Source organism: Limanda limanda, chromosome 11 (genome assembly GCF_963576545.1).
Source record: "Limanda limanda chromosome 11, fLimLim1.1, whole genome shotgun sequence".
Classification (NCBI taxonomy): Eukaryota; Metazoa; Chordata; class Actinopteri; order Pleuronectiformes; family Pleuronectidae; genus Limanda; species Limanda limanda.
Genome location: NC_083646.1, coordinates 11,015,387 through 11,030,668, shown reverse-complemented (window position 1 = coordinate 11,030,668; position 15,282 = coordinate 11,015,387). Strand labels below are relative to the sequence as shown.

At 46.4% G+C, this 15,282-nt stretch overlaps 2 protein-coding genes across 2 annotated transcripts; both read right to left on the bottom strand.

The window, feature by feature from the left end:
• Nucleotides 1–1,565: 1,565 nt before the first annotated feature.
• Nucleotides 1,566–4,248, bottom strand: nat14 (N-acetyltransferase 14 (GCN5-related, putative)). The gene is made up of 4 exons (XM_061081571.1): nucleotides 4,179–4,248; nucleotides 3,563–3,717; nucleotides 2,916–3,221; nucleotides 1,566–2,829 (listed from the first exon to the last, which is right to left on the bottom strand). Exons 2-4 carry the CDS (start codon nucleotides 3,641–3,643, stop codon nucleotides 2,374–2,376), a joined length of 843 nt encoding a protein of 280 aa, XP_060937554.1. The 5' UTR covers nucleotides 3,644–3,717; nucleotides 4,179–4,248; the 3' UTR covers nucleotides 1,566–2,373.
• Nucleotides 4,249–6,123: 1,875 nt separating this feature from the next.
• On the bottom strand, nucleotides 6,124–14,368 carry znf628 (zinc finger protein 628). The gene is made up of 9 exons (XM_061080691.1): nucleotides 14,279–14,368; nucleotides 13,301–13,842; nucleotides 12,182–12,254; nucleotides 11,163–12,092; nucleotides 10,282–10,452; nucleotides 9,842–10,175; nucleotides 9,412–9,566; nucleotides 8,625–8,867; nucleotides 6,124–8,512 (listed from the first exon to the last, which is right to left on the bottom strand). The coding sequence occupies exons 1-9, from the start codon at nucleotides 14,294–14,296 to the stop codon at nucleotides 6,491–6,493; spliced, it is 4,488 nt and encodes a 1,495-aa protein (XP_060936674.1). The 5' UTR covers nucleotides 14,297–14,368; the 3' UTR covers nucleotides 6,124–6,490.
• Nucleotides 14,369–15,282: the final 914 nt, after the last annotated feature.

Here is a 15,282-nt window from a genome sequence, read left to right as displayed (position 1 = left end):
TAAATCTCACTCATAAGCCTTTGAACCATCAGACGCTGTCATCCGCCCTCGCCAAACGAGGATGTCTATTATTTTTCTCTCGTCTTTTCTTCTCTCTGTCTGTTTTAGCTCTGGCCCAGTCTACTCACTCCGTGGTGCTGCATGCAGCCGCTCTGCTTTCCCATGACTCCCCTCACCCTCTCATGCACTCTGTGGTTTGGGGAATTCACCGTTTCCCAGGGTGGCTGTTTTTGGAGCTCATCTGTGCGTGTATGTGCTACATGTGCGTTAGCCATCTGTACGAGCAGGCCATTAACACAGTCTATATGTCGTTCATCATCTGGAACAAATTAATTTGATTTAACCTATGATTGTGTGTGTGTGTGTGTGTCTGTATGCCCAGAACAACCTCACATCATATTGCATTACTCTGACAGTGCACTAAGCCTAATGTCTCTGCACATTTGATCTTGTCTGCATGTCTTTTCCCGACTTCAAGAGGCTGATCAAATGCCAAACTATATGAAACCACTTCCCACCCAACTCTCCGGGTTGGACCACAGCTGACCAAGGTCATCTCCCAGTCACACATGGACACTCACGTGCACTACCAGCCCTCTTGTGCACTGTGCGTGTGTGGTGCAGTTCGGTATGGCCAGACATGGCTGTGCATTTAACCCGTAGTCAGGGGCACCAACCGGGTGTAGGAAATGCCAAGTCATACTTTCCGAAACCCACCCGCCCACACCCTGCACACACGCGCGCACACACACACACACTCGCACAAACACAGTCATAACGTGCAGACACACAAGACCACAGTCACAAACAGACTTTCTTTCCAGTGTGTGAACTCACATCTGTTTCCTGACAACAATAATAGCTCCAGATCGGGCGGGTCGAGGCCCAGCTAACAGGTGTCTGCTCATGAAGAAACAACCTGGTGATGACCAAGAAGTGTCACAAGTAAAAATACAGCTTTTACAAGTCGAAAAAGGCCTGACCACACACTTAGTTGTGCATGTAACAACACTGATGTGTTACAGCTCAGCTTTTTCATCCAAGTTAATTAGAGGACAGTGATTTTCCACTACAGCTTTGCACGATCAGGAGTTACAGCAGTACAGTGGAAGCTTCTATGTGTCTTCACATCAGGTGAGATATGCCTCCGTTCCCACACAGTTTAACAGTGTACAAACATCCTGTGGTGTTGATCTGCGGCACCTTGATGCTACACTGACATCGGCTGAGGTTTGCAGCTGGGTAGATTTGTAATGCAAGCGCGAGGGCTGCTAACCATATCAAGGTTAGCCTCAGACTCGGGCTGTGTGCATTTCCCCACCACTTAGATACATAAAGTGCCATTTACCTGCAAACCACACACGTTCCTGAGTCAGAATACCCCTGCAAAGCTTTTAAGTGCCGTGCAAATGAGTTTGGAAACACTAATAGCAGAGTGGATTTAGGTAGGTGTGATTTTGTAAAACACAAAACACATTTACTGTCATTTTATTTAATCTATAAGGTTAATCAGTTAATTTAATATCTATCAGAAGAGCCCGATATGATTCCTTAAGATTGTTTATTCTGTGTGAAACACGTCCAACCGTAATGTTTACAGTGATATAAAAACACATTCATGAGAGAACCATAAAATGTCTCCTATTTTGACAAATAAGGGAAATAAAAATGATAAATGAAATTTCAAACCCAGTTATTCAAATGTTTCAGCAGTAAAATATTTTTTTTCAATGGCTGACACATATACTGTCATGATCAGCATGAATGAATGCAGAATCTGAAATTCTCAGTCACTGATATTCCTGGTAATAAAATAATGATAAAATATAACAAAGAGAATCTAAATGAAAGAGAGGAAGAGCTGTTTTTGACGAGTCATTTTCTCCACATGAGGGAGAGCAGCGGCAGCCATAGACAAATTCTGCAGGTTCTTAAAAACCACACACACACACTTCCTATACAGTTACAGTGCATCCTCCTACACATCTGTCAGGTTTCACAGACAAAGAAACAGGTGCAATTCTGTTCGCCCACAAACCCATTTACCATGAGTTTTACGATAAAACATTTTCTCTGCCGACATTTCACATTAATACTTAACTTCATGATGGAGAACAGCAGACCTGAGGCATCATGATGTCATCTTTGATTTCTTAAATAATAATTTGTTTTGTTTAAATGGACAAATTGTGCTTTCGATGATGAAAACAAAAAAAGGTACAAGCAACACAAACATTAAATAAATACGGGCATAAATAACACAAATACTCAATAAATTATTAACTTAAACAAAATTCCACACATGACACAGCAGATATCCACAGCTTGCGCTCATGGCCTCTTTCTTCACATCATGAGTCAATCATCACTCAATCACAAGTCTTTGTAAAACACCTTTGTGAGGGGGTATCCCATAAAGCCTCTCTCCGGCTTCTCCAGCTTCATCTCCTCCTCGTCTTCCTCATCAGCCCCGTGCCCGAGCTGGTGATATCCCAGTTTCTTGAAGAACACCTCCCCCAGCTGAGAGGGGTAGGGGACATGTGCATACACTCTGTGCGCCCCGGCCGCCCTCTCTCTCTGCTCCAGACTGTGGACCAGCATCCGACCCAGGCCCTCCTTGCGGTACCAGCTGCCTGTCACCACCCGGCAGATCCTCCTGATGCCCGCTCGCGTCTCACTCTCCCGGAAGATGCAGCCCAGGATCTCCCCATCGCAGTCCGCCACCCACACCTGTCCTGCTGCCTTCTCCCGCTCGGGGGTGATCTTCTCTGGCGACACCTCCTTGTCCTTGTCCTTTTCCTTGTCTTTGGTTCCGATTCTGGATCTTGGCTGAAGAAGAGACATTTGATTATAAGGCTGCAACAAATGCAACAATTAAGCATGAAATAACATCCCTGGCAAACCAGCACACTCACCTTTTTTGTCAGTGTTGTTTTGCCGCTGATCCTAGAATAGGGATTCTGCAGCGTCTCGTCCTGCACCCCCCGGTAGCTGCTGCCCACGTAGTCCCAGGAGGGCCGGCTGCTGCCCAGAACCCCCGTGGACCGCGGCATGCTGATTTTGAGAAAGATAATTAGCAGGAAGACGGGAATAGCGAGGGCCAGGATAAAGGAGTGGACGATGCAGCGCAGGATGGAGGAGAAAATGGCCAAGATGAAGAGGCAGAGCGGACGAGTGAGGACGTGGAGGATGAGACGGTTTTCTGTGCCCTCGCAGCCCTCCTGGAAAGACAAATTGAAGCAAGTTAAAAAATGTAATAAATAGAAATACAAAGCGTTGAACTACAACCAGCTTCAACCAGTTTTGGGGCCAACATTTCGGTTGTTGTTTTCTTAATTTGCAGCGTGTTTCTGTATTTGCATATGTTGTGACTTTTTGCAGCGCATGTCGCCAATGTGATGAAGTTGTTTTCTTCATTTGCACTTGTTTTTATCTATTTGCCTGTGTTTTCTTAATTTGAGCTCTCTCAGCCACCGTACACAAAGCCCCAAAGGACACACGTTCATTTCCAATCAGTTCAGATGAATGTCCCAAAAGCCTGATCTGAATACGTTGTACGAACCTTGATGAGGGCCTTGATTGTCTCAATGTCGTCCTCCTTCATCCTCCTCATCGCCATCTTATCCAGCTCCAGCCTCACCATGATGAGACCGGCCTGTGGTCCTCTACACACAGTGAGGTGCAAACACCAACATCCACACCCTCTGCACAGGGAACCTACAAACACAGGAGAACAGTGAATGGACCAGAGGATGCCATTGTTTATATTTATACGTATAAAATACAGCTCTGGGATGTTTGATACTTAAAAATCCTGCAGATAAAGTGACACTGTGATGCCAGTGTTTTTACAACATTGGCAAATCTTATTATGCAATGCAGTGGACTCCACATCCAGTGAGTCAGTAGCAGTGTGCAGAGGCATCACACCCACACCGGCCACAGAACAGCACAGACAGAAGGGGATTATGGAGGATTTGTTGCATGCATGTGTCGACCCCGCTTCTGTGTTTGCACAATGCACAACACTGTGTTTCCATCCTCAGGAGCACCAGAGCTAAAGTCGAAAGCTAGCGACCTGGTTCCGATCCTTGTAAGGTGATCCCGACGGGCTGCGACCCCCTAACACATGTGCACCCCTCGGTTCTACCCTGAACCCCCCCCCTGGCCCCTCTTACCTCCTGCGTTAACCCAGCAGGTGAATCCGAACGGGACGGGTCTGTGTCGGTGGTCGTGTCCGTGCAGCTTCAGCACGTTTGGGTGAAATGACCACAGAGACGTTTCTTGCGTAGAAAGAGGGATTCTGAAAACAAATGTACTCAGATTCGTGGTCACGTTACATATCTTCAGTGTGTCGATCTACGCCGTTTGCGTACGTACAATCCGTACGGCGGAAACCCCAAGTGAATCGCCAACAGCGCTCCAACTACGGTGGATTATTATGGTACTACACACACACGAATAGATAATACTTTATATATATATATGCCAGATTTTTGTTGGATTATGAATTATTTCGAAATAAAACTTATAGATCTCATTATTCATCTGAATCAGTGAAAGATATGCTAAACTAATGTATGACTTTTATGATTTTAATATGCCTTTATGATTGTATCTCTTCTCAGTGGTGGTAGTTGCATGTTTCTGTTTGTAACCATATAAAAACACGACGCCCCCCCTATGAAATTAGCTCAAATCTACTACGTCCAGATCTGCACCAAAATGTTCATTCATCCATCCCAACCACCTAAACCTGCCTGATTTTTCCCCCGTCAAGACCCATGGATCATTTCTCAAGAAATTGACAGATATGGAAACACATCAAAATCCTCCATATTCACTTGGATATACTGAGGGATAAATTAAGTTTATCTTGTCTTATCTGTTAAAACAGTTAATGTTTTGCCGCATTGCTACATTTCCTTTATCTCAGCTTGTCATTGAAGATAGTGGCAGGCTTCGAGGCCCATTTGTTACCATACAACAGCTGGAGAAAAAGAGTACCCCCCCCCCCCCCCCCATGAAGATATTTTAAATCCACTAGATCCAGATTTTCATTTGGTCCATCCTCAAAATGTACAAACGAGGGAGACGGACGAGGGATGAACAAAATAACAAGTATTTATTATAACACTAAGTTTAACAAGCCAAAGTCACCAACCAAGTGAAATACAGCCGTCTGCAACCGGGAAGGGATTCCCCCCGAACTGGAAGAGTCGTCCTGATATAACCAGACCGGGCACAGCTGTGGCTCATCAGACCTGATGACCCATCACTCCACCAGGACACCTGAAAGAGAGAAGACCCCTAGTGGAGTGGAGGGTCGTCACAATACTGATCAACTCCAACCTCCTAAATATGAGTTTTTATCATCAGGATGCATGCATATTCTCTGAGAAACCAAAATAATGAAAAAAGAACGACACCAAAATGTAACAAGTTATTCCCCTGAGCGATTTTACATCCTTCCGCCAAGTTTTGTGTTAACCCGTCCAGTAGTTTCTGTGTAATCCTGCAAAATAACAAAACAGATGGAAAAATAACCTCCTTAAAGGGACCTTTGTTGCATTTGAGAATTACAGCACATTCAAATCATCCCGCCTTCCTCCAATGCCCCACCCCCTCGTTCCCATCCGCTGTGTTTTAAACTTTTGTTTTTCCCCCTGGGAGCGGCTGTTTCAGTACGCCGTGGACCACTTTGGTCTACCATCGTCAGTCGCTACGGTCGCTACTCGCTACTGTCTGCCGTGGAATCAAAACAAACCATATAGTTGAGGACACGCCTTGATGACGCGGGCCCGAATGCGCCACAAGAGGCAGACGGGCTTCCTGTCTGTTTCCATGCAGCAAACAGACAGGTCTGTCGGCCAATAAGGTCCTTCGGTCCGAAGAATTTTATTGGTTGAAGTTTTCACTAAATATTACGAGAGTGAAATAATTGTTTGTTTTAACTCCTGGTGGGTCTGTCTTGCATTTTAGAGTGTCATTACCTTATTAATACCAATTTAACCTTATCCACAAAAAGTGTAAAAATGCAACAAAGGTAAGAGTCCCTTTAACAGAAGTAATAAACTAAAACTAAAATGTTAGAAAGTAAAAAAAAGGCTCATGACAAAGTGGTAAGACAAAACAAATTTATTCATAATTACTTAGTATTAGTTATTAAGGTTGAGAAGAAAAGGCCATTTACAACATGTATTCACAAAGTTACTGACATAATAAACAAACTGCCAACGACAGTATCATTCAAACTAATATTTGGGGGGAATATTCTGAGGACCATGAACAGCCTATTCGAATGTATAACATTTCTAACATGTGGCACCATGGTATTACAACAGAGTCCTCGTCTCATTGCATGTTCTCCTCTCAGTTCCATGAGAACTCAACCTGACTAAAGTGCTAACACGCTGAGCTCACAAACAAGCCAGTCATTTATTAACGCACCCATACAAACACACACACACACACAACATGCACACTGTTTTTAGTCAGAGAACTGCATCTCTTCAGAACTTGGTATAGGTCCATTTCTCATTGCGTCATCGGCCGGTGTCTGTACTTCTGTGCTGGCTGCAGAGTTGTGTTCCTTCATAGAGTTTTCATTTGCCTCGTCAGCCGCGGCCTCATATTTGACCTCACAGCTTTGTGAGACGTCCCCGTCCCGTCCTCTCTCGATTCTCCCTTCCCTCAAGCCGCTGGTGCTGACCTCGATGATGACGATTTCCTCCCCATTTTCCAGCTGGAATATACCTTCCATGGCTCCTCCATCCTCAGTAGCCCTACCGCTGGAATCATTGCAACCGGCCCCATCCTCCCCCATCATTCCCCCTTCCCCTTCGATCAGGGCTATCATCTGCATGCCCTCCTCACTTTCCTGCTCCATTTTGGTCTCACCCCCGAGTTCAAACACCATCTCCTGCCCGTCCAGGGGCCCCAGACCTTGGGTTTGTGTGCAGGAAAGCTGCAGGCTGTTTTCTTGCCCTTGGCTGTAAGTGCCACTGGAACCATTGTCCTGTGGCTCGGTGTGAAAGTGAAGGACATAAGACTCTCCCTGGCTGCTCCCCTCTCCTGGGTGTCTCGTACCCTGCTTTTCTCCACCCCAGCTGTGCAGAAGTGACATCATCCCTCCCTTATCCTCCCCCTTTCCTTCATCACCTTGCCCATCGGTCTTAAACTGAAGCACGAGTGACTTTCCCTCTCCACCCATTCCCCCATCGCCTGCCTCAGTTGATGCGTCCCCTTCAAACTGTAACACGTAAGACTCCCCACCCTCCTCCATGTTCAGCCCCTCCTTTGCCTGTTCTTCATTATCAAAGCACAGCACAAACTGTTTCCCTGTCACGGTCTGCCTTGTCCTCATTTGCCCAACAGTGGTATGAGGTTTCTGGATAGGAGTAGAAACTGATGCTGTGGCTAATGTGGTGGCTGGTGTAACCACAGTAACAGCTGATGGGGGCCCTGAGGTGTCCACTGTGTGGACTACAGAGGTGGAGGATGGAAATGTTGAGATTGTAGTGCAAGGTGTTGACAAGGAAACAGTGGCTACAGATGATGAAGTCTCTGTATTAGTGTTTGCAGCAGATGTCTGTGTGAAACTTTGTGTCACGTTACAGTTTGTTGCTGACAAAGCTCCACCTGTAGTTTGACTGACAGGAGCCGTTTCATTCTTCTGAAGAATAACTTTTGGTTTGCGTCCCCGTCTGCTCCGTGCTGTCCGTGTGCTTTTCCCTAATATGGGCTTAGTGAGTAGGGAGTTCGTTGACAGGGTGTGCGTTGGCGTGGCAACAGGAGTGTTTGCATTGTTGTTGCTGTTGGTGATTATGATCCTGGTCTGCTGCTGTTGCTGCGATACAGTTGGATAATGGGGTATCTGAGTCTGTGTTTGGTTTAGGACGGGCTGGAGTGCTTGGATTGTCTGGAGTACAGGAAGAGTCTGAGGCTCCGGAGCTGGTGGATGGTTGTTTGTTGTGGGGACAAGAATCAAGCTGGACTGGCTGCCATTATTGGAGGGGCACTGCAGGAGGAGGAAGTTTTGGGTCTGGGACGGAGGCGGTGGCGGAGGAGGAGGGGGTGGAGGTGCAGGGGATGACAGAGGAATGAGCTGCAGGCCACTGACTGTCTGAATCATGAAGTAGTGCTGGGAGGTGTTGGGGGGGATATTAAGTGCTGGCTGGGACACAATCAAGCTGCTATTGTTTCCTGAGGCTTCCAGGGTGATGGGGTTGAGCAGGGTGGTGGTGGTGGTTACTCCTCCGACACTGGCATTCACTGCCACACCGTCCTGACCTCCACCACCAGGGCAGGGCAGGGGCACGGTGCTGCCATGGGTGCGGATGTGCCTCTGCAAGTAGGAGTGCATGACAAACTCTTTGGAGCAGTACGGGCATTTGAAGTCCTTGCGTGAGGAGTGTGTGCGAAGGTGCAGCTGAAGGTTGGAGGAGTGTGTAAAGCTTTTATTGCAGTGTGTGCACTGGAAGGGTCTCTCCCCGGAATGGGTGCGTTCATGCTGCTCTCAGAGAAATAACAACAAGAGAAGAAGGAAGAGATATTACAAGAACAGTTTGTAAGATAAGACAAATCTGAGAGTTCACAGCTGAATCTTTAGAGGCTGCACTGACCTGTTTGAGGTTTGATGTTTGGGAGAAGGACTTGGAGCAGATGGAGCAGATGTGAGGCCGCAGTCCAGTGTGCATCTGACTGTGTCGACGCAGACAGCTGGTGTTCTTGAAGGACTTGCCGCACTCCTTACACACATATGGCCTCTCACCAGTGTGCTGTCGCAAATGGTACTGGTAGTGAGAGCTCCATTTGAAAGTGAGAGGGCAGTGAGGGCACTGGAACGCCCGCACACCGGTGTGGACCTGGGTAAAGTGTAAAGGACATTTAAATGTTTTTTTTTAAAAATTGGAATTATGTAAGAATATGTCAGTGTTCACAAGGAAAGACAAACTTTAAATAATTCAAGATTCTAAGTTATAATCACGGCACATATCCGGCATATCTGCAGCAAATCTATGGTGGGGTTACTTTAACATTTGTTAACATTAATAATTTTGTGTGTGTGTAATGAGCACAATTCACAAAGAATGCTTTGAAACAGAAAAATCCTTCAGTTCCGTTTCTTCCAATGCAGGAACTAAATGCAGCCCATGAGTGGCAGCCAGCAAGGGGACATTAAAATACAGCCACAAGAGTGCTGTAATTGCGGAGTTTTCTGTTTTATTGCTGTTTGGATTTGTCTTTTGTAGACTGCATTCATCTGCAGGGGTGTGTGCTATACTGAAGAGCCACAACCCCAGTAAAGTGGAGAAATGTGGAGTTCCACTATGACGAAATCATGAAGGTCAGCTCCCAAATCATGGATCTGTCACTTGGAACTTAAGCTGGTGTGAGACTGAGTCTTACCCTCTGATGGATTGAAAGCAGTGACGACCTTTTGAAGCTCTTTCCACACTCGGTGCAGCGGTAGGGCCTTTCCCCAGTGTGATCCCTCATGTGGTACTTTAGCCCAGATGAACCCTTGAAGGCTTTTCCGCACTCTGAACAGCGGTATGGCCTCTCTGAGTGACCGTGTGGGAACAGTGACACATTTGTGAAAACCAGTGTAGTAATTATCACAGTAAAAAGAAACCTCTTACGTGTTAACCTATCTTAAGGACACAAATCAACTTCCCTGGTTGCTAGAAATGTTTCATGCACTCTGATTCTGAATTTAGCGTGGATGGTCTCTCATTAATAGAATTACCAGTACAGATGGAGAGAATTAAATAAGAATCTCCATTGCCTTGATGTCAAAATGCAGTTTGTGTCTCTTCTGTTATCAAAATGCCTTTACCTCCAGCAGGAGTGCTCTTGCTGACTCCTGTCTTTTTGGTGGCTTTGGCCGGTTTAGCTGGCTGTTCGTCATGCTCCTCGCCGACGGTAATGATGTCGACGTGGATCTCCCTCGGGCCCTCCTGGTGCTTGTCAGCTTGGCTGGGAGAGGAAGGCAGAGGGATAGACAGGGAGAGGGACGCAGGGCACACGATCTCCGCTTCTGCCTCAGCCAGGAGACGCTGCTCGGGGGTGTGCGAGTGCTGGTGGGTGAGGAGTGAGGAGAGAAGGGGAAAGGAGCGGTCGCAGGCGGAGCAGCTGAACTGCGAGCGGGACTGTGATGAAAGTGCGTGCATCTGGACAAACAAAAAGGGCGCACAGAAGATAGAGGTTATTGTGAGGACGGATAATCTGCACAACAGCGATAGTGGTGGAGTAATTACATTCACAAGTCATTCTCACCAGTGAAACGTGTCTGTTGAGGCCTCCAGTGGTCTTGAAGGTCTTATTGCAGTAGCCACATGACAGCCCTGCCCATGTGGTTCTGTCCTCTGGCTGAACGGCCTCAGAGCTCTGAGTCACCTCGGTGAAGCTCTGCAGCAGGTCAAACTGGGCCTGGGTGGTGCCCACATTCTGACAATAAACCAAAGGAAGTAAAACATATCAGAAACATTTCTGCAGTTTCAACTCACTCATTTTAGAGAATACATTTTTACCACCACGGAGGAGGTTATGTTTCCCTTCAGAAATGCTTGTCTGTTCACTAGTTGGTTCGCTGAATTATGCAAAGAATATTGAACCAATTTCTCTCCAGGGGTGCGGAGTGACCCAAGAAAGAACCCTTTATATTATGAAGTGGATCCAGGTAAATGGGGGATCAATCACTTCCTTTAAAATGGCAGGATAGAGAGTCAGCCTTGGCAGAGCTATGCATTCTCCAAGCCCCCCCTCCAGTTTTATATGAATTAAGATTATATAGAAGGATGTGTGTATTGTCACTCTGTTCCAGGTCACACTTTGGCCAAATACTTTGCCTGATTTTATGTTTATGATGGCTGACAATAGGTCAATCAACATAGATTTCTTCATGTGTGTTGATCTCATCCACAGCTGTTGCCATGTTTCTGTCTGTATTTCATGAATATTGCTTGGTGGATAGATGACACATACATAAGCAGGATAAACAGCCATCAATGGGCCCGATACAGATGTAACATTAAACTCCCGGTGGCCTGATTCCCTGTCTAGATACTGCAAGTCATTTAATTGTTTCCCTTTATTAAAAATTATATTGTCTTATTTGTCTCTTCCTGCATTCATCCATTTGATCCCACTTCACTTACTGTATTGCTGTTATCTGTGACCTCTGTCAGTCCAAGCAGCACCTCTGTTGCGTGTCCATTTTCCACCACTGTGGTAGTCTCCACCACCTCCTCAAAGTCAGCCAGCAGGTGTCCAGCTCCAACCAGCCCATCCCCAACCTCCATCCCTGACCCAGGCCCCCCCTCTCCACCGTGATCCTCTGGAGCCATGTGGATGACTTGGTGCTCTTCCAGGTCCGTTTGTGTACCAAAGTTGTGTTGGCAGCTCCCACAGCTGTAAATCAGGACACTGGCCCCGGTGTCAGTGCTCAGGTGAACCTCTGTCCCAATGGCCCTGGATGAGCAGATCTCCTCCCCAGAGGAGGTCAGGGTGAGCTGGCGGAGCAGAGTTGGATTCTGGCTGGACGAGGTGGTGGACAGGAACACTTCTTCCATCCCCACCCCCACCCCATCTGTTCCTTCCTGGCTCACAAACCCCACCATGTCCGTCAACATGGATGACGTCATTTCCTCTGCCCCTACCACCACCACCTCCATATTTGCCTTCCTTGCATCCTCTCCTCTCTTTCCCTCCTTCCCTCCCGCGTTGAGGTGTGCGTGAGAGTTCTTGTGCAGAGCCAGGTTCGATGAATGTGTGAAGCTGCGTCCGCACTCACCACAGACGTACGGCCTCTCGCCTGTGTGTATCCTCATGTGCTGCCTTAGGTTGGTGGACTGAGTGAAGGATTTGTTACACACTGAGCAGGTGTACGGCTTGAGACCAAGATGGACGTTCTTGTGACGCCGCAGACTGCTGGAGTTCTTGAAGGCCTTGGGGCAAGTGTCACAGGGATATGGGCATTCCCCAGTGTGCTGGCGCAGGTGATACTGGTAGTGAGAACTCCACTTAAAGGTCAGTGGGCAATAGGGGCACAAGAAGGTACGAACTCCAGTATGGACACTCTGATGGACCTGGAGAAATACAGAGACAAAGATGTAAAAATCCCTATCGAAACTTTAGTCTTTCCTTTTGTGTAACATGACTTAGTTTGACAGTTCACCTGGAGCAGAGAGGAGCGTTTGAAGGCTTTCCCACAGTCCTGACATTTGTAAGGCTTCTCCCCTGAGTGAGACCTGCAGAAGAAAAACTACAATTTAAGAGGACAGAACTATTCATTAAGTACAATTAATAAATGTGTGACACATAATTAAGATACAAATAAATGGCAATTATCTCTATTGCAATATACTTTTATACAGTAGTTGCAAAATGGTATGTAATAGATTCAGATATTAATCTACCCTCAGTTTCCTGTTAAACTGAAATTAGACAGATTATGAGTAAAGCTGAGGTGAATCCAGTATTTGTTTTGGGTATTTCTTTGAATAATATACTGCTCACTGGCTGTTAAAGATATGCTCACATTAGACTTCTGCCTTGCCAATATTCCATCCCCATCCCATTCACTTCTTCGAGAACCTTAACATTTCCGAATACAGAAGTGCTGTGTCTGGAAAATGGAAACAACCAGGCCACACACTATATAGTATCACTCCCATACAGTATTTATAGTTCATGATCACTCTCCGTCATGTTAAATCACTGACCACCCTGATGCATTGACAGTACATCCTTTCTCAATGTTGAATATTTAGAGGACTTGTTGAAAGATAAGTATCTGTATCTTAAGCCTTTGGCCAAATGATGGCTGCTTAAAAGTTTCCACACACACTGTATCTACATGTTAATGTGTGTTACAAACGCTCCGTCGATGAGGTAGCTCCCATACAGAACACTTTTGTAACATTTTGTTTCCAATGTGTGTTTGGTGAAAATCATTTTTTTTTCCATTACACAAATACTGCAATAGCAAGTCGCAGTATTGCCGATCAGACAGATGGTGGTGGATCATGATGATGGATTGTTGATCCTGGCGGCATGTGGTTCCTGATCCTAAGACACTTACTCCATTATGTGACTAACTGTTTCTTCTTATAAATGTTGTAAACTGTTATTTCGTTGATGTGTATATTACTCCTCGGTCCGTGCCCTCATATGTGGCTCTCTCTGAGGACTCTTCTTAAGCCCTATGAGACTAATTGTGATTTGTGAATATGGGCTATACAAATAAAATGTGATTGATTGATTGATTGATTGACTGAGTATTGTGAAGCTCTACCGTTGGTGGTAGAGCAGAGCGGAGGAGCCCTTGAAGGCCTTGGGACAGAGGTTACAACGGTAGGGTCTCTCATTGTTGTGGCTGCGCTGGTGGTGCGTCAGCCGGGAGGACCACCTGAAGCTCTTGCCACAGTCCAGACACTGGAAGGGATGCTCTGACTGCTTTGGCTGCAGGGCTGGACCCGACACAGAAGACGTCACCATGTCCAGGACCACCTCCTCTCCTCCCTCCATCACCTCCTTGTCCCCCTCCTCCAGCTCGCCTCTGTCCTGCTCGTCCTCCTCTCCTGAGCCGAGCAGGGACGGAAAGGGAGAGAGCGAGGCGGCGGACTGATGCTGCAGCTCCGACGGGACCACCAAGGCCACCGAGTCAGCCATGAGGGTGTTCCCGAGAAAGCGTGGCGTGGGGATCACTTGTGGTGCGTTGTCATGGCGTCTCCTCCTTCCACTTGTCCTGCTTTCATGTTTTCTCCTGGGTGTTTCGATGAACTCCTTCCCCCGGACACAGCAGCTGTCATCCCAAGCAGGCAGCTCAGGGGAGGTCTGACATGGAGAGAGATGGAAACAAACACAAGCACTAGAACCTGGTGACTCCTTGTGAGCGTGTCCCCTTTAAATGCCTCCCCCCCTTGCCTCCCTCATACACCATGAAACCAGCCTCCCCCTCTCTCCCTCCCTCCCTCCCTGCTGTCTCTCCTCTGGCTGTCAGTCTCTTTCTGCCCGTCCCCGCAGTGCGGTGCTTGCTAGCAACAAAAACATAGAGGCTAAAGCTAGGCTACACAATAAGCTCCCACACATCCCAAGTGTTTACAGTTAGCAGTGCGAGCTACCAAGCTAACAAATGGGACATTTAACAGCGTGAAGACAACCGGTCCCCGGCCTGTGTTTTAAAGGCTAACGTAGCCTCCCTCGATGGGGAATGTCTCCGTGTGGACATCCGGTGATGACGTGCATGGGTTCGGGCCGCGGCTCCGCTCACCTCGTGTCTCCAGCTCATCCAGAAGACACATTGTTGATGTTGTGGAGACGAGCTGGTTCCGCAGTGTCGATCCACACAACCTTAACAATCAACACGGCGCAGACTAACAGCAGCTCTCCGCCCGACGCCGCCTCCTAAGAACGGGGACGCCGATTGGCCGCAAGCTCCAGTAGATGCGAGGCTCCCATTGGTCCGTAGCTGCTACAGACAGATTGACGTTTTGAAAATTAATTTCCCCAAACAATATTTCACCCCCATGAAGTGAACACAAAGCGATTTTAGATTATATATAAACACTTTAGGAGCCTCACGGATAATGTATAAGACGTGATCATTTTGCGTTGTGTTCATTACATGATGAGTCCAGCGCATAGACTTCTGGGTAACGTAGTGTCTGCCTTTTAGTTCCACCTATCAAAGTTTATACATGTGGTAATGGAAGTACTGAAACCTAACATCATGTAAGGTACAAGTACAAATTAATAGACGTAATTGTATTTTTTCTACTCGAGTAAAAGTGAATAATTACTTGCTTTTAAATATACTTAAAATATTAAGAGTAAAATAACTTGCTGACTGAAAATTCCAGAACCACATCATTATTGCAGGTATGGTAACCAGTACCCCCCCCCCCTCCGCCCCACCTCTTATTATTGATTACTTTAAAAAATAAAAACAGTATGAACATGTATCTGAGGCTTTGTAAAGATGTAGTAAAGTTAAATACAGATATTGCCATATGTAGTGGAGTAAAAGAGGACCTGAAAATAAATCTACCTCAGTAAAGAGACCTGAAAAATGAGCTTAAGTGCAGTAACAAGGTAAACTAGTGCTTCTCTGTTTTAAGCTGACTTTTACTTCATTAGAATCCACAGATAAATATAATCTAAAAGGTTTTGCATGAATTTTCAGAATTCAGAAGAATGTTCGCTACTGTGCAGGAAGGGCGCAGTCCGCTTCTGCGCAGGAGGTAAATATTATTATTTTTTTTATTAAAATTTTAA

Bases quoted from the DNA above. Each gene is read 5' to 3' on its own strand.
- nat14 (XM_061081571.1), bottom strand. From the start codon at position 3,643: ATGGTGAGGCTGGAGCTGGATAAGATGGCGATGAGGAGGATGAAGGAG. The intron at 3,222-3,562 runs GTTCGTACAACG...TTGTCTTTCCAG, and splicing joins CAATCAAGGCCCTCATCAAG to GAGGGCTGCGAGGGCACAGA. The intron at 2,830-2,915 runs GTGAGTGTGCTG...TCTCTTCTTCAG, and splicing joins AAACAACACTGACAAAAAAG to CCAAGATCCAGAATCGGAAC.
- znf628 (XM_061080691.1), bottom strand. The intron at 10,453-11,162 runs GTAAGTGAAGTG...GTTTATTGTCAG, and splicing joins TCACAGATAACAGCAATACA to AATGTGGGCACCACCCAGGC. The intron at 10,176-10,281 runs GTGAGAATGACT...TTGTTTGTCCAG, and splicing joins TCAACAGACACGTTTCACTG to ATGCACGCACTTTCATCACA.